This window comes from Calidris pugnax, unplaced genomic scaffold (genome assembly GCF_001431845.1).
Source record: "Calidris pugnax isolate Ruff unplaced genomic scaffold, ASM143184v1 scaffold32, whole genome shotgun sequence".
Classification (NCBI taxonomy): Eukaryota; Metazoa; Chordata; class Aves; order Charadriiformes; family Scolopacidae; genus Calidris; species Calidris pugnax.
In genome coordinates, this window is record NW_015090783.1 from 4286670 (window position 1) to 4311810 (window position 25141).

General features: G+C 38.6%; 1 protein-coding gene across 2 annotated transcripts in view; it reads right to left on the reverse strand.

Moving 5' to 3' along the window:
* The window catches only part of TMEM132D (transmembrane protein 132D), a 297592-nt gene that overhangs the window by 194873 nt on the left and 77578 nt on the right, over positions 1–25141 (reverse strand). Inside the window, exon 2 of one of the 2 annotated variants that reach the window (XM_014960809.1) lies at positions 6103–6991. The exons of the other annotated variant lie outside the window; for it this stretch is intronic. Within the exon in view, the coding sequence (XP_014816295.1) occupies positions 6103–6991 (889 nt within the window). The remainder of the gene's footprint in view (positions 1–6102; positions 6992–25141) is intronic. 2 annotated transcript variants of the gene reach the window in all.

Consider the following 25141-nt stretch of genomic DNA (forward strand, 5'->3'; position numbering starts at 1 on the left):
AATCTACTTGCTGTAGGAGAGCAAAACAGTAAGAGCGCTTTCACTCTGCAGGCACTTATATCAGCCCACTGGAAGCTGACTTCAAGCCTAATCCTGGAGCACCTTGGGCTTCAATAGTGGTAGGTGAACTCTCTCCCCTCAGATACCACCCAACAGAGCACACAATTGCCAGGAAGTAGCATCCCTTTGTTGAGCCAACATGTGAGCAGCTCTGGAGAGATCCCACGAATGCAAGGAGCTTCTGAAGCCTAAAAAGCTCTGCCTTAATACATGGCCATATCCAAACTCCTGTTACCAAAAACCAGTTCCTACCAATCCTTTCTGGGAAGCTCAGCCCTTAAATGGAAGTTTCCACCATGAAACTCTATTACTGGAGGCCACAAGTGTAGGAATTAGGCAGTGCATGCTGTAGACTATACTGAAGGGAGAGGTGAAGCTACTGGATGCTCAATGAAAAGTCTAATTACTCCCATGCTTCTGCTGCAGATAGTTCTGGCAAAACAGATGAACTGGGAAAGAACAAACAAACAAACCAACCCACCCAAAACAAATCACAGTGGAGTTGGGCTCCACCAGATAATCAAAGGATACAACTCTCCCCTTATTTGCTAAGCATTAGAGAAAGGGACATGCAACAATAGCAACACAAACTACATTGCAGTTTAAAATAAAAACAGAACACACTTCTCATGAGTGGGAGCGGCATTAGATCCTGCATCCCTCCCTGTGCACCAGGATGCTTCATCCTACCCTGACACTGGCACACTCAGCCCTACTGTCAGGTTCTGACAAAGTCCACATCACAACATGAAAAGAGATGGATGCAACAAAAAAGCACATTTTCCTATGTCCCGGTAAACTCTGGTAACCCAAATTCCATTTTAGAATGAAGACATGAAAAGAACGTTTTCCTACATTTCATGGGGGAAAAAAAAAAAAAATCATATTCAAGAAACTAGAGGATCTATAATCATTTGTTGTCAGAACTTCATTTACTTCTTTAAGGGTAACAACTGTTTATAATTTAGCACAGAGGATTCACTGAGCATAATTATGAATTGAATAGCTGTTTAAAAAAAAAAAAAGCTATAACTTTTTTCACTTATTAATATATCTATGCCTGACATTAAGCACCTTGAGGCAATTCCATCTCTATCACTTCTTTGTTGATTTATCTCCAGAAAGAGGAAAACAAATGTAAAAGGTTGCAAAAGGAAGGTTATATTTATTAGGCTCAGCAAAAACATGCTAATAAAAAAGAACTCTATCTACACTGTAGATTCGTAAAATCATGTTCTTAGGTACAGAAAACTATAGCATCCCTACATACATTAATTGTTATGTATGTAGCAGCACAGGGTTAATAACCAGCAGTAATCTGGGCTTGTAGCAAACAGGAATTGTAATAACACTAGAAGCTTTGAAGCATTAATTACTGAAAGCATTTTGAAGGACTGATATGAAATAATACTTTATATGTTTTCCATTCTAGGCAAAAAACTTCAGATAAAGATTTCCTTTCAATTTCAGTTTCCTTGTACACATCTTGAAATTTGAAGAAAAACAGTAACATTAAGTAGACTATTTTCCATAAACTTCAGGGATCTTTCAACACATTTTAATGGGAAAAATAGAAAGTTTTCAGCCTTTTCTAGTCACCAGCATGCGAGATGACGACAAAACTGTCTCCAGGACTGCACAGGCTGTGTCCAGGGCTGGTCAGTGCTCAGGGACTTAGAGGTGGGCCCTCGATCCCATAGGCTGTGGGCTCTGCAGCAGCTTTCTGTGGGCTGGGATGTACCACACTATTTGTGCCTCTGCACGCAACCCTCCCATGTGGCCAGTTACAAAGAATAAAATGAATAATTAATTTGCATTCAAAAGGAGAGAAGATAATAGGATAAAGGCACAGGACATTCAATCCCTTGTTTTATAAAGGATTTAATACTGCTTCACTCGGAAGATATAATTGCTCATTGCTTGCATACCCTGTGTCATCTTCAAATAATTGTTGATAATAGCAGTGATAAAATGGCTTCAGAGAGGTTAAGTGACTTGGCCAAGACCAAAGAGGAAGCGTGTGAATTAAGCTGAGAAGTCAGTCAGTTTCTTAAGGCTCAGTGCTCCAGTCCAAGCTCACAGCAATATTCCATATTTATCCATCATTTACATTTTATCACCTTCTTTCCTTTTCTCTAACTCTCACACCCATATAGAGAGCAAGAGTTAAGACAAATATTTTTAATTTCTCTAGTTCATTAAAAAACAAAACGTAGACTTTGGCCCTTATGGTCCAACTCTTTCACAAAATTAAAAGCAGTTCATCAGTTTCACATTCGCTACTCTAAATCTTCTACTGCATAGAACAGCAGCATGAGGGCAAAAAAAGCCCAAAGATACCTTTCCCTATATATATTTTAGGATTTAGCAGTTTCTACAAGGTTCCCCTTGGAGACACTTTCCTATTAGATAGGGAATAGGGTTTACTCTATAGATAATTGTTTAGAAACAAAAATTATTCAGTAGTGATGAGTAATTTTTGCCTTTTGGTTGTTTTGCATGGCTGCTTCTTCTTTTTTGACCTGTGTATCCTATATTTTCCATCTGTTCAAGCCATGATTTCCAGTCCACTGGAGCAAAAGCAATGGTAAAAGCATTTTGCCAGCAGCCCTTGGCCTCACTTTATGAATTCAGTTCCAAGTCCTCCTGCCACTCAAGGTAGAACTTCTAAAAATAAGGGACTGTTTTGAAATAAAAATTAATACCATTTTCTCACAAAAGAATTGGGGGGTGGGGGGAGAGGCTTTCCTTTATCAAAGAGGAGATCAGAGTGAGAAGAGACCAGACAGACGCAGCACATGCTGGCTTTATTGATATTTAAAATATGGGAGCAGAAACCATAAGGAAAACATCCATTACAGTGCACAACAGCCACCAGCACTCCCTGGTTTTGTCCCAAGCAGCAGCACTGCCATTGTGGGAGGACACAGCATGGAAATAGTCACTATTCCCAGCACTCCCAGTTTAGAAAAGGGGAATGGAGAAGGAGTCAGATTAACCGACTTGCTTAAAGTCACCCTGGAAGTTTACGGATTATTGGGTACCAAATCTGTGTCTGCAAGAAGAAATCTGAGGTCTTCATTAGATGATAACAGAACAGCTGTCAGTGCTAGCCGTATTAGCCAGGTCCAACAGATACCCAGAGAATTAATTTATTGTCATCACAAACTAAGGATCTAGCAAGGTTTTACCTACACCCTCGGGATTCCCTTCCAAGTCTTGAAACCCCAAAATTAGAAACAGCCAGGAATTTGTTAGAGCTAAGTGCCAGTTCTGAAGGGGACTGTCAAACATCAGTCTGGTGAAACAAGGCGTCTTGAAACATGCTACTTCCTTTAGAGCCCTTAGGAGTAATCTGACCACATGGTGGGGGTTTAATGGGCAATACTGTGTTTTTCCCATCTAGTTTATATTGCACGACAGGCATAGTTTTTTTTTCATTTAGAAATACACAAACTGGCCATGAGTTAGTGAAAATCCACACATTTTACAGGAAAAATTGATTATTTGGAAAATACATAGGGACCTTCTGTCTAACAGCTGAGGCCAGAGACTGCTTTTCTTCTCTTCAAACTGCAAGGTTTTTTTCCTTAAATTCACCATTTCTATGAGTGGGCAATTTCTGTTATCCTTTCCTATATATTATGATCAATCATTTTATTTACACAAATAGGTAATTTCTGCTCCTTGTTCCACCTCAACTGACAGAAGACATTTTGCACGTCTGTTCATGCCCTCATATTTACATGTTCTAACAGGATGAAGTTTCTTTCAGTCTACCCTGATGCAACGCCTGTACCTCTGCAAACCAAGAGAATTTAAAGTTTTAGGGACTTAAAACTCCCTCAGGTCACAGAAGAGGTCTCTGATGGCTTTTACACAATGCCAGCTAGAGTGTCTGTTCTGAAAACAGAACAGGTAACGTACCACAAATGCAGTGTTTTGTTTAGTTGACCATGTCAAAAGAGAACCTATATAGTGCAATCATAGAATGGTTTGGGTTGAATGGACCTTTGGAGATCATTTAGTTACAGACAATGGAGATACTAGGCTAACAGGTAAGATTTCCAATCCTGAAATAGGGTCTTATTTCAGTCAAAGGCTACTTCAACATCTCATCACTTAGAGTGACATTTACTCCTAGAGAGAGAGCCATGAAAGAAGCATTAGAATCTTGTCTGATGCTGAGATTACAGAAGATCCCAATGTAAAAAAGAAGTTTGGCCGAAGTATTTAATCAAGCTCAATTTTTGCTTTTAACTGGTAGTAGCTTTTTACCCTTACAGCAGAAGATATACATATATAAATTAGCAACCACTGAAAACTGAATTAGCTATGTACGTGTCATGAAGGAATGAATGCAGAACATACATACTACAATTCTGACCAAGAAAACAACCAAACAAAAGCTTAGACATGCTGTAGCTAGATCAAAGACAGACAGGCAATGGTGCTTTAGAAGCGCAGTAGAACAGATATTATAACTACTGTGATATTGCAGCAGATTATAGTCTGAAAGGCAGTTAGTGTTAGAAAAGCAGGTCAAGAGAAATCATGAAAGTTACTCATGAAAGTGACATGAGTAACAGCAAGCTGTTACAGTAGTTTATGTTTTTAAAATGTAACAGCAAAGTGATGTTTTTGAAGAAGAATATGCCACGTTTTTCATTTTGAGCTGATATTTGCTATCTATTTATAGCTTTTTTTTGTTTTATGATACCTTAGATCTCAAAATAAAAAGCTAAAATTCAAACACATCATTTCCTTTTGTTCCAGAAAATTAATTTTAGAAGCATTCATTTAAAAGTTCAGGTGTTTGGTTTTCATCCTAATTTAAACAAAACAAGATTGTTTAAAATTTTATAAATCTACTTATGATTATCATGGTTATAACTTGCTGTACTTTTAACTGATCACAGCTCACAGAATTATAGATGCTTTGAAATCAGATTTCTAAGACCCTTCATTTAGAGAGTAAAAACAATGAAAGATTTTTACTTTAATTCTCTCTGAGATAAAGAATGGTTTTAATGTTTATATTTAAACCAATTTTGATATGTAGTAGAAGTTTCCATGCGTCTGAAGCAATATCCCTTTAAAGTCCTTAGTATAGAGAAAGATAGAAAGGCATCTCTGAATGCTTACTATGAGGATCTCAGATTGTCTGTCTTGAAATTAGTCACTTGGGAAAGAACTTAAATCTCGGGCAGAATGATGCAGAAAATGAAAACCTGATATCCTATTGGATATCAGAGTAGAGTAAGGAGAGTAGATATCCTATTGGTGTTTGTCCTCTACCAGATGAAGGGAAAAATAACTGTCCTCAAGTCAGCAACTAAGTACTGTGGTGATTCAGTTTATATATCACACACTTGCAAAGGAAAAATGACATGATTTTATGGCAAACCACTGCCCCCAAAAATCCCCCACAAATCTCCTGTGAAAGACGAGGGTGGGGAGAGAAAAAGAAACCAAATCACTAATGAGAATGACACCCCTCAGGTACTTTTCATTTTCAGAAATGGTTTTGGTGTATCAATGATACTTAGGAACTTCAAACATCCTATAAAACAGAACCAGGCTTACAACAAGTTGGGGAGAGATGTTTAAGCATATAAATCCTACTTAGATGCCTAATTCTTGCTCGCTTCCTATAAATACCTTTGGGGATTTGAGCTTTTACTAATCTTAATATGAGTTCAATGAGAGATTAGGAGCACTGCAAACTCCAGCTCAGGAGACTTTAAATGTTATCTCCTATTAGCACATAGATAGGTCCCAGCTTTACTATTTCAATTTTTATAAGAACTCAAAGGACAACTTCAAGAAAAGGCCTTTCTCACTCCAAGAGATCACATCTCAGACAATTCCCACAATATTAGACTGAACAATAGGAGAAACGTTGAGTCAACCAACTGCAATACAATTTCTATAGAGCAGCAATTGAAGGATTGTTAGGCAATTCATACATGAGAAAGTGACTTCCCATAGTAAGAGTAGAGAAAAAAAATAAGGTACTAAAGAAACACAAAACAACCTTACCTCAGTGTGAACTGATCTTCTGTTGAATTTTTAGCAACAGATACCAGGAAAGTCAAAATGTCACCTTGCTTGACAGTCTTTGGTGTATACTGGATGGCAATATTATTATCCAATCTCATTTCATTTAAAGAAGGGCCAGCATGTGTCTGGTAAAGGAAAACACTTCCAATCCTCTGCAAGGGAGGTCCCGACTCATCAATGTCATTGCGCCCTGGTCGGATCCCATTACTTTTCCTTACGTCCTCCTTGGTACATTCCCCTTTCTCATCTCCTGGTTGTATGGCATAGTAAAGCTCCACAGGGCTCCCTTCAGACTGATCCATTGGTTTCTTACGGCCAGCAACAACCGTAGGGGGGTTAAACCAGCTTGGCAGGAGTTCCAGCTCTGCCACACATAACCCCAGGTCCCCTTGCAATCTGCAGCTGCCTCTGACTTCCCGCGTCTCTCGGAAGGCAAACACCCGCAGGCAGGGCAGCCGTTCCGTGGTGCTATAGTCATCCCAGTCCCTGCCCACGATGTAGAACAGGACCTGGACTTTGGGCTTGCTTGGGTAAATTTTGTCACTCATTATGAAGGCCTTAAGTTTCCAATTAAAGGAGAACTTGTTAGTAGATCCAAATGGGTTTGAAGACAACATTAAGTCCTGGGGCACTACTTGTTCAATTGAAAAAGGTCCATAGCTGGCATTTAACACAGGTGGCCTCTTGGATTTGTAGATCAGAAAGGATTCCACTCGGGACTGTAAGCTAGAATTCCTCATAATATCCTGGTTGGCTTCCTTAAGAAAGAAGGAAACATCCGCATTGTGGATACGATAGGTCACGGGCAAGTAAGTTGGCAGTAAAGAAAACCTCTGTATACTCTCCAGGATCCCTCGACTCTCAGTCACTGTTGAAAGGAAAGGAGAGTTTAAAAGATCAGATCTTCAAGTCATACTGTGATATAACCTTGTTGACTTTACTGATGGGATTGACGGTGCTGTAGCTGATATTAGTGGCAATAGCAAGCATCATCAATCCATGCAGAAGTAGCCTAGGTAGATGATGATTTATCTAGTTAGCTTGGAAAACAATAAGCTATGACATGTTCTACATGGCAGCTAGATTAACAGTAGCAGCTTGTGTAGGTTTACCCATGCCAAAGGTCACATCTTCACTTGCAACATACATTTATCACTGGAGAGCAAAATCACCCAGTCAGCATCTGCAACGTAAGATCACTGCACAGGCACATTTAAAAAGGAATTTGATCACCAAAGCGAACTGCACCTGTACAGGAAACCAATGCAATGATTTTACATCAAGTGCTGCACATGGATCACTTAGAGTGGTCCCTTCTTTTCAGCACTTCAACCTTCTTTTCAGCACTCTCAAGCAATACATGGACTTTAAGTGGTTTCCTGCACAAGGCTGAATTTCACTTTAAGAACAGTTAGCACAATAACCATTTACACAAAAGCTCCTTTACAACACTCTGGTACTAGAGGATTTCAAAAGGGGCTTTATTTGCATCCAATTTATAGTTCCTTCTACTTCACTTCATCTATGAAAAGAGATTTTTTTCCTGTAAATAACTATCAGGATTCATGCCACTGTTGCTGCCTAACCCTACATTGTTCCTTAATACAACTGCATTATCTGTAGGCTGCACATCACTGCACATTGAAAGAACATTTTCAATGACACTGAGGCTCTCTTACTGCAAGATCTGTTTTAACTGTGCCATGGAGCAATTACCTGAGGCAGGCTATCATATTAAAGAATAAGCTCTCCATCCTTTCTAGGAACTGTCAGTACCAAAGAGCAAAGACATACACTGTTAAAAAAATACAGATGCAAATACAAAATGACCTTTCCTGTTTGAACACCTGGCCTTCATGCTTATGTCCTCACATTCTAATTGTGAAATAAATTGCCTTTTTTTTTTCCCCCATAGCAAATTTGAATCCTTACCTTTATTTAGAAAAGTGACAAAGGATTACCACAGATGGCATTCAAAGGCAACCCAGTTTCCCAAGCTCTACTCCACAAATGCTTAATTAGTCCTTACTTTTTGTTTGGCATCTGACCTAAATATTTATTTGCTCATCAAGTACTGCGGAGGTCTAAACTGCTGTCAGTAACTCCTAACCACCAATTCACCATTTATGTATTGCAATTCATTGCAAATCCTAGAACAGGATAGAAGAGGCTTATTATCTTCCAATCCTGCGGGAAAGAATTCTTAGTTCCTAAAAACCTCTGATTTCAGACCACAAGCGCTCACTAAAAAACTATCGGCTGTCACAGAAACAATCATCTTATCTACTTATGGACTGTACAACCTGAAAGGGAAATTCACCCTTGCAGGAGAGGAAGCCACACTGATGCTACTCGTAACCAGCATGTCAGTCAAGGCTCCTCCACAACAAAGCAGTTAACGCAGGAAGATCTCACTCTGTCATAGACGTTGTCTAGTCTCAGACAAGTTGCTTTTCCTGTGCTGCTGTTCTATGTCCAACAAATAAGGGTATTACTATTTATTTCCCCTCACCCTGTGTCGGTGTAGACTGAAAATGCAACAGACTTATCTTACTATTTAAGCGCATCACCTACAATAACAAGGCTGTGATCTCAGTTAAGGCCTCCAGGCACTAACATAGTGCAAAACATTAAACTGGAGTAAAGAACTTTCTAGATGGAAAATCAAAACCAGCTAGATATTAAAAATAAAAACCAAACAAAACAACAAACCAAAAACTAAAACACAAACAAACCCCAGATAAGGGCCTCGTTCAGCTGTAAGACAGAGGGCACAAATCTCAGAATGAAAGAGGCCATTAAGAAAGGATTGCAGAGAAAAGTTTCACAGTTTTGAAAATCTTTCTCACCATCTTGAAAAAGTGAAATTCCTGTCCCAATAAACAATGAAAATAAAATCTTACTTTTAAAAGTTTAATGTCAACTCTTAAACCTCACCTGGAATTAGAAATAAATTCCACCTGAAGAATTGAGAAAATGGCCTCAGTATATCTTTATGTGACACTGTAAATTCCAACACCAAGTTGCTGAAGTCTTATGATGGAAAATTCATCTTAGATCTTGTTTGAATGTAGAGGAAGTCACACCCAAGACTTTTCTGTTTGTTTTAAACCAAGAGTAAACTGCAGAGATTCTTTGCATGCAAAAACAACCTTTATTTTAGCCTTGGTCTTTTCAGCATTCAGCTCCCACTCTCTCTCCAGATTCTCAGGGAGAGCAGATGAAGTTTTTAAAGACCTTTTTCTAGATAATCCCCCAACAAAGATTTCTAACAACTCTAAATGGCTTTGCTAGTACTTAGAGTTGCAGGGATGCATCTCTCCTATCCAGCCCTAAGGCGAAATCTGTTCTGCTGTTGTACTCCTCAGATCACCCAGCCCATAACATCGTTCCTCCATCTAATGTCCCATTTATAAATTCCATGCTCATTTTGTACTCCTCCCAACAGCTTGGCAAAGCACCATTAAACACAGCAAGGCATCAAGGAGGCAACTTAGAGAGAGGAAAAAAGCTCAGGGTATTCAATTTTTTATTTCCCTTATTTTGATTGCAGCTCCCTCCCTTGCATTCCACAGGGAGAAGTACATTATTTTTATATTAAAACTAACAGAGTGCTTCGCCTCATAATTTTTTAATCATTTATTTTAGTGCTTAATTATCTAAGGGATTAAAAATCTTCCCTCTATATTCCCCATATCCACAGGACAATGTTCCTCAAAGTTTGTAAATCAATAACTCTTTGGAATAGGAGAATAACATAAATAAAAGAAAATTAAAAAAACCCCAAACCTCAAAACAAAACCAGGAAGTGAACTGCCTATTAAAAAAAGAAAACAGTCTCACCAGACAGAGCAGGGTCCATTGGTTTTTAAATTTTTGGGCAATGGCAAACTGGTCTGCTCACTGTTGCACTTCCTCTACCATCAAGCTGTGGACGTGCACTGAATATGAATTGGCTTATGCTGGAAGCTGACAGCAGCTTTCCAAACAGCCAAAGGCCAAAAATTCAAACAATTTTACACTTTTATCTAGGGAGAGTTATAATCAGCACAAACAGAAAAAAATTCTCAAAAACTACACTGAGCTCTGCAGTACCATCTGGATTTTGACCGTGAAAGTTTATTAAGGATTCTGAAGGATAGGAAATTAAAAACAAAACCAACTACCAGGGTCCTTAATTGCAACCATGACTATTTTTGTAAAAATTATGCATGTTTTTACAATGGTTGAATTGCAGAAGATTAAAATTTTGTTTTATCGGGTGAGACCCGGCATAAAAATGGAGTTTTAAAGATTTTTCATATCATCTTCCCTAAATATTGCATCAGCTCTATATCACCATAATAAAAAATCCCCTTGAATAAATAAGACAAGAATCATACAGTGAATCTCTCAGTTTAAATATGTCAAACAAAATAGGGTATTGGTGACTGAAATGCTGTTAAGGAAACAACATCAAGACAAAAAAAATATGCAGTAAAATTTGGGAGCTGCAATTTTTCTTTACTGTATCGCTATATCTGAAGGCTCGTCTACATGGGGAACATGTCAGCAGAATAACCAAGTGCAAGAGTGCAGTGCACTAACTAGCCTTACTAGTTCTCTGTGTACAGCATAGAGTACGTCATACTCTGTGTCAGCAGAAAAAGCAGTGGTACCAGGTTAAAACAAACTTTGAGGAGTTTAATCTATCCACATAAGGACAGATTCCTATGATCCATAGAGACCTGCTCACCTCTGAACTAATTAGTTGTGGCAAGCTGTAAAATCAGTTTATCTTAAGCTGAGAACTTGCCAAGGAAAAACCAGATACTTCAGAGGACCACAGCAAGCAATGCCTCACAGCACTACTGACCCTTGAGGAGCTGACCCTCAACTGGAGTAAACTCCTTCACTGCAAGGTCTGGTGAAGACAGTCTACTGCAACTGCAGAGCAGTGACAGCATTCTGGATTCGGGAGATGATCCCCAACAGTCTGAAGCAAACCAATAAAATCTAATTGTGATGCTGTGTTTATGCCAGAAGCTATTATTTCTCAATCCTTTACAACTACGTCCAGTTTTGACCTCTCATGCTGTGAATGGTTTGTTGAGGATTTCAATCAGTGGCCACCTGGGAAGAGATGCTGTAGTAGGGTGGTTTTCTTTCCTCTGTCTTCAGTAAATTTTCTCCTGACTGACACTGTTTAAAAAATACTTGTCATTGATGGAAGCAGCAAATTCTTTGCAGGTCAGTGAATTTGAAAAAATCCAAGAAAAAGGCAGCATATTGAGTCTCCTCCCACACAGCCAAAGCTTGTGCACATGATATATCCCTGAGCATGACATTGTAAACATACCGCATTTACCTTCCAAAAGGTCACACTGCTTTTTTCATTAGGCTATTAACTTTGTATGCAGTCTGGCTAAAAATCTTAAATCTTTATTTCTTTAATATGATGTAACAGCAGCTCTCAGTCAATGACAAAACCAGTATTCATAGCTCAGTTTTACTGCAAAGTTATTGACCATGGCATCAGAAAATTGAAGAAATCCGCCAGACCACTAACTTCATTCTATATTGCCAGATCCTTGGGACTTCATTGCCCTAGGAGTTACCTTTTTTTTTTTAAAACTGTTCAATCCACAATCATCTAGCATTCATGAGAACTAAATCACGCTTCCAATCAATTATATAATGCTACTATTAAAAAAATATATGCATTGCCTTTTTCTTGTAGATTGAAGGGAACAACTTAGGAAAATTGCCAGCTGCAAGCTCAGGCAGGTAATGCAATAGATGAAGTTTGTTGCTGTATCTTGGGGATTGAGATAAGCGAGTCTCAGTCTGGCCACAAATGTCACCTTTTTAGTTAGAATGGTTTGGGTGGGAAGGGACCTTAAAGATCATCTTGTTCCAACTCCACTGCCATGGGAAGGGACATCTCCCACTAGACCAGGTTGCTCAAATAGCCATCCAGCCTGGTCTTGAAAACTTAGTTAGTTTCAGCTGTTCTCCTTGAATCTTCTGAACACTTTTGCTCTCCTGGGTTTGTTATGCATTAGAACATTTTTTAGCCAAAGTCTCTAGGAAAAAAAAAATAAATAAAATCCGGTAGTGGGATGTATTTCCAGATCTGGAAACTAATGTCATGTCACAAGGATGTCTGTTCCAATAAAACTTCATGCTCACTTTTGGAAAATTAAGACATTTCAGTCTCAACCTAGTTAAGTGCCTGAACCCACTCACGCTCAAAAGCAAGGCAGTTTAAAGTTGAACTGTAAAAGTAGTGAATACCATCCCTAGGTGTATCTCATTCAGTTCTTAGAGAGGGATCATCTACTCTGCCAGTATATATCACTTACTGTGGATAGAATCAATTAAGACACTGTTCCATGAATATCCAAGTAGGACCATTTCCATCTTATAGGATTTGTTGGTTGCTTGTCATGTTCCTTTCTTAGGTTCAAGCATCCTTCTATGCAGTCCTCACACATGAAAAGACAAAACCGAAGCTTTCCAAGGATGACTTACTGCGTTTCTTCTTCTGCCAGTCTTGTGGTAGATTCAATTTGCTTAAAACAATTAGCACTGCATTTTCAAGCTTTTGATTAAGTGTTATGCTTTATTGAGAACAGCTTTATGACACAGTAACAAACTGACGGGAGGTTTTGATCTCAGGCAGAAAAGCAAGCAATACAGGCTTTGTGGCAGTTGCTCATTTTGCTCGTTTAAAAGCAATGAAGTTGTTTGTTGGTTACACTTTGCAGTGGCGCTCAACAGAAGTCCAGAGGGAGGGAGCACTGTAGATACAGAACAGCACAGCGCAATAGGCTGGAAAAGAACATCAACAACTCGAATGCACTGAAGTGCAACAAGTGAAACCCACAGGAAGAAGCACACTGCACCACATGATCAAAAACCTGTAAATCTACCCAGGATCTTACAGCAGATGATTTTCTTTGAGACCATTTTCACACAACCACACACCTAATCTGTGCAGCAACACAGAGTCAGGAAAGTATTTTAATGGCTTGATGCCATAAACACATGAATCTATCCCATAGATTTCCACGTTGAAAATTGTATGCTGGAGTTATTCCCTGACAAGTAATTAAACCAAAAGCTGCAAGACTAATTTTCTGTTAGGTTATACTACATCACAGGCATCCAAAAGTGAACAGCTTGATATCCTGTTGAACAGGCTAGATTTCTTCCCTTGTTAGCACCTCATTTCAGCATTGATTCTGTGCATTTAATTATATTATTAAATCTTGATTACTTCTGTGACCAGAAGCCTTAACCGAAATGGGACTTCATCAGAAGGAGCAGTATTTGCCTGAAAGAATCTACATTTCAAGTTAACAGACAAGGTTTTAAGAATGAGAAATTGATGCCAAAATAGAGATGGGATTTACCAAAAGCCATAAAGCCAGCACACATCCAGGGCTAGAAACGAGGCATAAATCACTAATTCCTCTCGGCAGTCAGTATTCAATATGAACATTTCAAAAATATTTTCAACAGCAGTTTTTTGACAAAACCTGAAAGTATAAGGGGGGATTAAGGACTAAATCAGGCTGATTTTCCTGTAGTCTTCCACTACTTTGTCATATCAGCCAAAAAAAGGAAACTCTTGTTCAACATCTCTACCACAAACAGATGACAGAGGAAGCTGAGCCATTACATTTCTAGCAGAGAGACAGTGTGATGGTGAGCTCCTATCTACACTTCACAAGAACAGTGCAACAGGTAAGTTTTCCTATCCTGAAAAGGACCTCTCTCTTACAACTACATATTTCATTATAAAGACATTATATGCAAAAATGTTCAGTGATCATATTAGCCTCTATACAGCTATGAAACACATAACGCGTCAATGCTTATTTCAGCCTTACTATCACCAGTCACACTGGAGCACTGATCTCCCATCACTCTTTACCTACTTGCTTGGAAGAGGAGTATTGGTGTGTGTCTTCCATACCAGTACAGAAATAAAAGAATCCAGCCTATCTGGCAGCAGGGACCCTAATCTTTCCTCCTAGTGCTGTCACAGCATTAGAGTTTCCAAAAAATTCTAGTGCTTTCTGTAACAAACACCATCATTCTAAAGGGCAAGTACCAACAGAACAGTGATAAGGCTAAATCAATGTGTCACAACAGGAAAACAAAAATAGAACCCTGGAAGCCAAGAGTCATGCATTTATCTGTAGCAAATTAAAAAGAAAAATGGCTTCAAAGCCAAAAGCCACCAATTTCTTTTTAAGTCCTTTCCTTATTAGCATTTCAGTCTGCTCTGCCTGCTTCACTTTATAACATTCCCGGCAATTGTTTCATCCTTGGGAAATTATCATTCTTCTCCGAGAACGATGCTGTTTGCAACCTGCCAACATCCACTCCTTTCCCCAAGTTACTGCAACTCTTGTTCCAGTTCTGCATGTCTGTGTGGAGCTTGTTACAAGGAAAGGGAAAGATTGCTTGAACATCAAGGCCACAGACTGTGTAGAAGAGCTTCTTTGTAAAAAGGTGACTCCTCATTTCTTGTAAGAGAATTTTAAAGAAGTCGGAGTATTGTTAGAGAGTGCAACATATATTAAGCGACAGTCACAAAGCAGATGCTGAATAAAGCAAATTAAGCTTTGCACAGATGCAAGCAAATAATTTGTACCATCATTCCTAAGAGGAATACACCCTTGCAAACCATTCCTTTCGTGAAAACTATCGAGTATTGCTACTGCAGTCAGAAACAGAAAGAATTTTTAAGTGCGAAGTCCTGCAAGGAAGGGAGTTCTCTGACACAACATGCTTATGTTTCATTAGAATATTCCTGTGCAGAAAGACAAGTCAGTTAATGCTTTGCTGAAACAGAAGCTGGACTCCTTTGCAAGAGGCAATGTTCCAGCCTGCCCAGCAAAACAAGTCTTAACCACATTTGCTTCTGTGTCATCAATCCTGCTAGATTGCTCCTCTTGAGCAATCTTGTAGTCCATCTTGCAATTTCTCTATTAACTCCACAAAGAAGTTTCCAGGACCCAAGTGGGAAAGGAAGAAAACCTACTAATGAAATACAGTACTGAAATTCATCCCAAAAGGGTCTCCAAATACAACATGGCATCAGAAAACATGAAATACATCCGCAGAGCAATCCTCAATTAAGAAGTTTACTCCATCTGTAGTGGTGCACCATTTGGCCTATCTCAAAGAATTGTCACTCAAGGGCTTCAAAGACTCCATCTCAAGCTTCTGATTTCTGGAGTGAAAGCAAGCATCTGATCTTGGCATGCAGAACCTTATATGCATGACTCCAAGGATCATTAACTGTTATATACTCGTCCAGCACTTTTCATACTTTAATTCTGTTATTTGACTCGATGGGTTTATAAGTGCTCATCCTTGATACTCACTCACAATGCAGAATGTACTCCCAGTTGCTGTATCAATCCAGGAATTGCAGTTGCCTTAATGGACCTGATTATCAGTCAGATAAGGTCTTCTTGACAACAGCACTGTAGTCTGATGACACAATATTTTCTTTGAATATTCCATTTTACTGAAGTTTGAACAAACTTTTGTAAATTAATCATTGATGTCAGGACAGACTACAGCTCATCATTCATTAGGAGAGAGATGAACAATCCTGAAGTTACTTTATTATTCACATTGACAGGCAGATAAAGAAATCATTTAAATAAAAGGGCCACAGAGGAACACATACACCTTTATATTACCAAGTGATACCAAAATGATCAGAGAAATATCATATAACAAAGGCAAGTTCCCACCTGAAAAGGCAGCAAAGTAATAATTACAGAGAAAAGTATTAAGATAAAAGGATATGGCACTGTTTCACACAAGATCTGATGTCAGCCTGAACATGAAAGGGCAAAGCAGTGATGGGTACCACAAAGTTTACAGTAAGAAAAGTAAACCCCAACCCCAAAGTTATGTTAACTACTATCGGGAAAGTGTGGCTAGGAAAGTTTTTCTGACACTCCAGATGCAAAATATCAATAATCACAGAGAGGGCTGTCCCAAATCCATCAACTGCATGTGATGCAAGCAGTAAAAGGTACTAGACATGATAAGATGCATCACTCCCTTGAGTGTGTCATTGCTTACAGCAGAGAGCTTTCATCACTAACTCACTGGCCCATCTTGACACACACCATCTCTTAGCCTTTTCTGCAGTTTTGATGCATTTATTTAATGAAACATAAAAAGACAGAATCTCTGTTTAATGAAGAGTACCAGGGTGGGTGCTACCCACTTACGGCTGAAGGCATCCTAATGGTGAAAGAACTAAGAGGCAAGGCCTTTACTGTCTAACCTACTTAAAGATTTCCCAGGCTTTTAACGGCAATAGTTTGTGTCTCCACTTCTATTCCCCCTCCCTTCCTATGCGCCTACACGCAGAAGAAGAAAGAAATTAGGAAGATTTAAAAGAGTGAAAAGACAAAACAAACACACGCACCTCCCAAATCCCCCAAAACCCCACAAACTTAAAAAGCTGAAATTCTTTCCATGAGTATCTTGACTTAAACACTATTTCTAGTGCAATTATGTTTAGGAACCAATGAAAGGAAAGTAAGACTGGGTAGTGGGGGAGTATAGAGTGCCAGGAGTTCATCGTCAGTTGCCAAATTCATCATGACAAAGACAGAAATACAGAACTGTGCCTAGAACTGCCTTACACTGCTTAAACAGACTCTATTCAGACAATCAGAAGTCGATCAGATTCTGCCTCAAATGTCCGCAAAATTCTACCTTCATTTTCTGCAAAGATACCAGGGACTATGTGGAAGCTGCAGTTCTGCTACCAGGCCATTATTGATGGGAGGAAAAAAATTCCAAGCAATAAATTAACACCTGACTCAGCAAAAGTAATAGGCCAGTTTCTGCTGCCGGCCTTTTATGAGACAAGCCATGTCTATATACCCTAATCCAATTCCAGTGGAACATGAACTGCAGCACAAAAGTGTTTGTGGCTGCTGGCTGATCATTCTCCCCTGCCAGAGCATGGTTTTTTTAAAATTCATTTTAACTTTGTTAATCCATATCATGCCTCTACACCTTGCTGTAGGCTCTGCTCCTAACACTGAATTTGTACAACCAACAATTACAATATTGATCTTCTGTTGCTACATTCACAAACAAGATAAAAAGATTATTTATTTTTTTTAAAGTCTTATTTAAATAACACCATAATGCTGACATATGCACTAAATTTCCAGGAATGCCAATAAAACTAGCAATATTTCACTAAATACCCATTTTACATTCATTAAATAAAGCACAACTTAAAAATATTGACTGTGTGCTCAGAAGGAAGTGAAGATCTTAATGGGTATTTGTATCTGAAAAGTCTAGAAACTGGAGGGCACCACAATATATATCTCTCTATATATGTATATACACACATGTACATATGCAAGCACAGATACAAGAAAGAATCTGACTTTGGTAGCATGGAACACAGACAGACCTAATTAACACTGCTTCTTGGGTAGTGTTATTCTTCACTGTAGCCTCTGGTATAGACACCCACTATGGACATGGGAACACAGAGTGTCCTGAACCCATAGGGTCCTCCTGATTAGGAGATTCAGGAAACAATGGTTTAATTCCTGTCCTGAAAAGCTGTTCTAAAACACCATATACAGTCCAAAGCTGTTGACAACCACTAAGATATCTCACCAGCTTTCCCCAAATTCAAAGGCTCGATTACTGGAGATGAGCAAAAACCTCTTTGACATGTTCTTATTAGCTCCTGAATCACAAGGTCTTCATCCTTCCCATGGACTTTTCTCTCTTTGCTACAAGGTACATCTGTAACCCTCACGCATTCCTGATCCTTGTCATCTTTTTGTCAAGTAAGTAGGAAGCCAATGTCCCTTAGAAATAGAATTTCCATGGAAAAAAATCAAAAAGGCACACAAACATCAGAATAACTAACCAGGCAGTTTTTCAGGAATCTTGTTCTGACCATTGAATGACATCAAACTTCTAGCAGGTCTGTAGCACACTTACAGATGCTCAGCTATCTTTAATAGCATCAGGCATGGTAACTTCTCTCTCCCTTTATGCCAGAGAGGAAAAATGAATATGTACTTTTTTCTAAAGAAAGATTTGCAGAGCTAAAGCAGCCATGTGTGCAGCTAGTTATGCCTCAGCTGCTTTATCGTCCCCAGGAGTATCCATGATAATCCACTCCCAGATCATGACTGAGCAGAAGAGATCCAGTCTAAAACTTGCTGCTCAGTGGCTGCTCTCTTCTCATTCCCCTTTTGCTTCCTCCCAGTTGCAAAACCACGCTCTCCCCACTAGCCAAATTGTGTGGTCATCTCTTCCTTCAGGTGAGATGACTCAGCTCATCTAGACTGGCAGAAATAATCTACTTTTTCCTGGCTCATTTTCTGGTGAATTAGCACATTGCATTGGCTCAGCAAGAGGCTGGCTGAGGTGCCAAGAGCGTGCCCAGGAGGGCCGTTACATGCCAGAGCCCTGCTGTTGGAGTGTGGGACCAATTCCTTCTGGTGGCAGGGGGCTGCGGGATCCTTCCAGATTGTCTAGCAGCTCCTGGAGTCATCACCATGCAGAAACCTGCAATCAGCTTCAAGCCCTTGGTTGACCACAAATAGGAAGTTTGTTGCTTGCACTTGCTTTAGCCCAGGCCTAGCTCAGTCACCCACACTGGTGCAGTAAGGGGTCAGCACGGCAAACCCCCAAACCTTTTTAAGAGAGACTACTTCTCCGATTTTTCCAGTGCAAGAGAGAGACACACCACCATTCTTTGGAGAGCACTGATTTATGTAGAAGTTACTTTTTAAAATGTATTTAGACCTTAAAGATACAAGTAGAATTTCACTGCAAGTCACTAACCAGGTCAAGTATTTTTAAATATTCAATAGTGCCTCATATGCATCTTTTCAGATTTAAAATACCTTTGAAAGCCTGACTTACTGTTCTACAAGGCTGTGAATTATTATTGTTTTTTAAAAACAAAGCCAGTGTGCAATTTAACAGTTTATTTTGTAATGAAATACTTTTGCCCCTTTAGAAATGTATTTACAGATACATAGCATATTCCTGTATGTTTAAATGCTTTCTGTTCTTTAGGAAATAAACCCGCGTGCTATTCTTTCAACTTTCTCAAAAGTGTAATAGTCAGAAGAGATAAAAAGTATTGAAATTATCGTTTTATGGCTCCATAGTATTTTTTTCCCTACCAGGCAAACTCCAAAGGGCATGATCTCCTGAACTCACCTAGTATTCATTTAACTAAATCCAGGGAAAGTGTTTGCTCCTGCAAGTCTCCAAAGTCTTATTCAGAAACTCATTCCACCTTTTCAAATCATCCTTTCTCTTCCCTCCTATACCTATTTAAAAGTGGTTTCTCAACAAGCTGATGCTGATACAGATGCTACTGCATTTGACAAACTGTAAATGCCTAAAAATAGAAAGATAAGTTAGAACTCTTTCTTTTTTTCCTGCCTGATGAAGTCTCCAATGTTTTCTTTGGGAGTTTGTTCTGTCAATTTTGAGCCAGTTTCACATCTCCTCGCAGATTCTAAAGGTCATATTAAAATCTGCCTCAACTAAATACCTTGTTTTCTTGAAGCCTGACTAGAAATTGGAATGTTATACCTGGGTGTCACAGTCAGAATCCTCCGAGGAGGATGCCATGAGATGTGAAGCCAAGGGCTCTGGTGATTTAATTGCAGGAAAGTTCCTCCTGGAGAATGTGGAGGATGTTTGAAATTCAGCAGCAATAAAGACTGCAGGGGAGCTGCACAAGCAGCACCGAGAGCTCAAGATTATTTTCCCCTACCCTGCAATTATGTTGGATACTTAAAAAAATCCCTGCTACTTGGACAAGAATAGTTTTGCATTCCAGTCCCACTGAGAAGCTCTGAACAAAAGATTTCAGAAGCATGGATGAAAAACATACAATAGAAAGCTCAGAAACAATAATCCTACATTTAAAACAAATTACAGATATATTTTTTGCTAAGCGGGTCTTCACACTTATAAAGAACACAAATTGAAGTCCCTGTCATAGTGAGCTCTTAGAGCATTCAAAGTAATTATCCTCATGAGTATCTCAATGCATGTTTGTACATGTGAATCCATATGCACATTTGAAATAGTTTAATTCATTTTTAGCATCTACGCTTGTGTGTAGTTAAGACCAAATCCTACTGCAAGCAAACATATTAAGTTGTATATGGTAAAACTGTACCAAATGATTTCTACAACTGTATAATTGACTGATGCTTCACATCACTGCTTGTGAATAACAGATTAAAAGATGAAGTTCTCTAATGGAATGTCTACAGAATATAGAGCACTATCTACTGGGTAGAGCAAGACAGATGGTAGGATTTGTCTGCAAGCAGAAAACCAGCAGAAAGGCATTACCCAGTTTGAGTTGCATTTGGAACATACACTGGCCTCTGCATTTTATACAGTGGGGCTAATTTTTAGAACTGATGCCACAGTTTGGTATATTGTACTCTAAATCTGTGTGAATACCTAATTTTTCAGCTGCCCACCTAACTGATCAAAACAATTTCTCTCTGGTCAATCCAAAGTTATATTCTTTTTTTAAACCCCATCATTACAAAATGGAAGAAAAAACCAACTACAAACCAATAAAACCTTAAAAAGGAATTATGTTACCCTTTAAAAGTTAAAAAGAAAAAAAATTTAAAGCCTCCAACCTTTCTTCTGAAACTCCATCTTACTTTTTTAATATTACTTCCACAGGAAAGCTATTCTGTGTCTCCACTTTAATCCAGAGCCTTTCTACTAAATTGGCATATAAAAGAGGTACTGGATTTTTTTTTTTACCTGAGCATGTGCATAATCATGGCAGGTCATTTAAAGCTTGACATCAGCCATTCATAGGGAAGCACTCCTGAATGTACTAGCTACCTCTCATTGATTATTTGGATAATAACCAAATCGCAGGATAAATGGAATAAATAGTTGAGAAAATATTTCTATGCCTAGTTACCACAAACCACTACCAGCCTGTTGTGCCATTACATAAGAAAGACAAGGATTAAACCCACATTCGGTAGACAACAAATACATAATTAAGACCGAACAGGAAAGGACTGATTACTTAATCTAATTTAGATTACTATTTCTTGGTTTACAAATTAAGCTCAGCTGCTTTACATATCTATGTATGCGGTCTACAAATACTTAAGATCCCTTTCTTGGTCCCTGAAAAATGGTTTGAGTTGCTCAGACAAATCACAGAATATACAGACTTGTACTGCCTGGCACTTTAGGAAATATCCAAGAATAAATCAACCAAGACAAACCACTGAAAGTGAAGGAAAGCAAAAGCATTAAAATGACATATTAAAAGTATTCTCCAAAATTACATATGGTTCACAGAGATGCCACATATAAAATTTAAGACTTGAGGGCTTTAAATTGTATAAATAACAAGTAGCATTACTAATACCACAGTCATTGAAAGTGAGGAACTTCACATATCTTAAGTAATTTTGATACCTTGCTCTCCCACCTGAAGAAGGAAGACAGATTAGATTCATTGGTAATATCTTGGGAGGAGATACTTGTAGTAGGTGAAGAATCTCATATACTGTACAGAAATAGGAGAAATGTTCCCAATGAAAAGTTCATCAGTCAAAGCACACAGTGTCTTGTGAGAATTAACAGAGCAAGCAGGTTGAATGCTAAAAGAAGTTATATAGCTGGTTCTTTCAGGTTGATGTTACATCTCTGCTGCATATGCAGTTCCTTCCTCAGCACAAAAGAACTAAATTCTACCTAGTTGTTACTGCAACACAAGCTATAAAGTCAATACGTTACACCCAGAGCAGATCAGTACTTCTATTCACATATTTCTGCTATTTTCTTCCCTAAATCACTTAAAATCCACTATTACCTTGTATCGTGACCTTCTGTCTCCCATTAGCTAAAGATTTCAGATCAGTTCATCTGCACAGTACCTGTGGTTTTGTTTGGGGAGGGGGCTGTTGTTTTCTTTGTTGTTGCCTTTTTTTTTTTTAATTACTGATCTGCCAGGATGTTTCAAATCATTTACATTTAAGAGGACGCACAACCATAATATGCATTTAATTTCAGTTCTACTTTCTGAAAAGAGGAATCTTCTTGTTTCCTCATCAGAATACAATGTGATCTCTGCTTAGGAACATGCATAATTCCATAGGCTGAATAACTGAAGGTAGCAATAAATATATCACCTTTTTTCATAGATACAATAATAGTCAACTCCCACCCTTGTTCATGCAGAAACATCCCTTAGGACTTATGCCCTCTGGTTTCTCTCAGTCTTTTTAAAGGTCACAGTCTGACATTTCCACAGTGTTAGAAGTCATTGTTTTCCTTTCTATACTTGCGCCCCTGCTCAGCGTCATTCCCTTCTAGTCACAAGGCCCAGGGCACCAAATTACTTCTTTGTAAGAAGACTAGATCTGGTAACTGCACTTGGAGACTGATTAAAAATAAGTCAAGGCAACACAGCTGATATAATGCTAGATGGAAAGGAGTTATGCATAAAACCAACAATCCACAGGAAACATGAAATTTAAATAGAAGATGCATCTTTTTTTCCTCCACTTAGGTTGAAAAACAAAACAAAAGATGAAGTCTGTCTCATTTGTAGCCAGAGCAGCTCAGGTCTTCTCTACAAGTGATATATTACCAGTTATTACTAATGCTTCAACTGAAATTGTTAGAATTCTCCTCTCTCCACTAAACCATGACCAAAACATGAACAATAAAGAATAAAGAAACATCAACTTACTTTCTTTACAAACAGGATCTGAAGCTTTTACACAACACACTGTCCTTTCAAAGCACCTGTAACTGGTAAGTGAGGTCAGCTGATAGCATGAGCTTCTCTTTAAATGAAGAGGGGGACCGAGGGGAGGAACTCTGGACTTAATTAGAACCCACACCAGGGGATGGTTTGGCTAATTGCATGACAGCAAAATCCCAAGACTGCTCTAGGTTAAATTAGTTTGTGAGAGTCTTCTACAAGCTTTTATGCTTTACAGTGCTCAGAATGCCACACGGTCCAGCAATGACTTTCCTGACACCACCACCTGTCCAGCAGAAAACCTCCTACGAGGAAATTCTTTGGAAGTGTCTTCCTCCTCACTGAAACACTCAAATAGTGCTATGCGGCCACAGCAACCAGAAAAGTCAGGGAGTTCTTCTGAAAGCATTTTAACAGTCTTACCAGGGAATAGTTAGAGTTGTGGAGGTTTTATTGCTTTTTATTTTTTGATTGAAGGAAAAATTGCAGAAAGGTTGTTCTCTGAAAATTTCTGCAGCTGTAATTAGGGAGTGTATCAAATATGTTGCCAATTAGCTTAATTGGTGTGCAGGCTGATTGAGACCTGAGTAGGAAAGGTTCCTCATTACTTAAGGGGGGGAAGAAAGAAGAAGCAAAGACCAAAAATTCTCATAAGCTTGCTAAGAGGAAAAGGAGCAGAGGAAAGTATTTGACCACTGCTCATGATGAAGTAACAGTTCTCCATGTATTTGAAGAGAATAAGCTCCTCAAAGAATGGTTTCAGCTGTACCTCACTAAAGCCCACATTAAGTGCTAAAGTAATGATTTTCAGCTGGCTCTACTGTGATTTCATTAGAGGACCAGTCAGAAAAGAAAAAGAAAAAAAAACTATGGCCCTTTTGGTATTAGCTAAAGCTCTGATATTAATTGTAAAGATATTCAGCTTCATTGGGACAAATATAAGAGCTGCAATCTTTGGCACTGTGTACCTTCCAGCAGCAGCAGTAGATGGCTCAGATATGGGACAACACAAGTTCTAATACTGCCTCATGCCTATTAATTGTGGAGTGACAGACAATAAAAGGCTACAGTAAAGCAGTGGAGAGGTATGTTGCCTTTAAAATTAATTTTGTAAGGTTCACCAATAAGGCAAACATCAGATAAATTCTCTTTTGTAAAGATTTGCTGACCATCAACTCCTGGGGTGTGTGTATATATATACACACACAGACACTCCCATCATAAATGTGCTAAGCAATGCACAGAATTAAATCACTAACCAAACTATAATTTTGCACAGGAGTAGAAATCTAAACCTGTTGCTATTATTTTGTCTCATCTACACGAAGAGCAGTCTGCTTTTTGTTAGTATAAAGCATTAAAAGTAAAGCAAAGTATATCTCCTTTAATTATATTGATTTTGAAGCTACATGTCCTGCCTCTGAATTTAGTGAGAAGAGATGCCATGCAGCTTGGCTGTGGTTAAATTTATTCCAAGGAAACTAAGAGTGAATCCTTTAACTCAGTAAGACTTGCTCAGCATAAAGGAAGATCATAACCAGACAAGCAGAATGTTAGAGCTGACAGTGATCCATGATCATACTCAGAGTTTATCCCTCCCCATCCTAAACTATTTTTATAATTTATACTCTGATTTAAATGCAGCTCGAAACAGAATTTTTCGAGGCTTGCCCACATGTTGGATCTTTGCATCTAAAGAGAATGTAAGAAATTTCATCTCAATCAAACTAACTCTACAATTTTTTTATCTCAAATCTAAAACTATGGCCAAACAGTTAAGATGCAGAAACAAACAACTCCTCTTTGCTTCAACCTTAACTAGGATGGCCTCTTACCATTAGTATTCTGCATTCTTAAGAAGTCAGCAAACTGAAAGAAAACTATGTCTGAAGACAAAGAATCTAATCAAAGCTACAAACCACAGGGGCTTTGTCTCATGCATAGCGTGGCCTGACCAAAATACAGCCCAATTCACATCATCACTTCAAGCACTTAATGATTTTCAGTCTTTTATAGGGCAGATCAATTAGCTTGTCATTGTACTACAGTGAGATTAAGTTTAAGTAAAGTTGTTATACTGTGTTTGTTAGCCTGCGTTAAAGTTTAGTCTCCGACCAGCTTCCAGCATGCAGGTATTAGTAGCATGTATTACTGATCAGAGACAGAGGGTAACCTTTAAAAAATGTTTCCTTCAGGATAACGTTGCAATAATCTGTT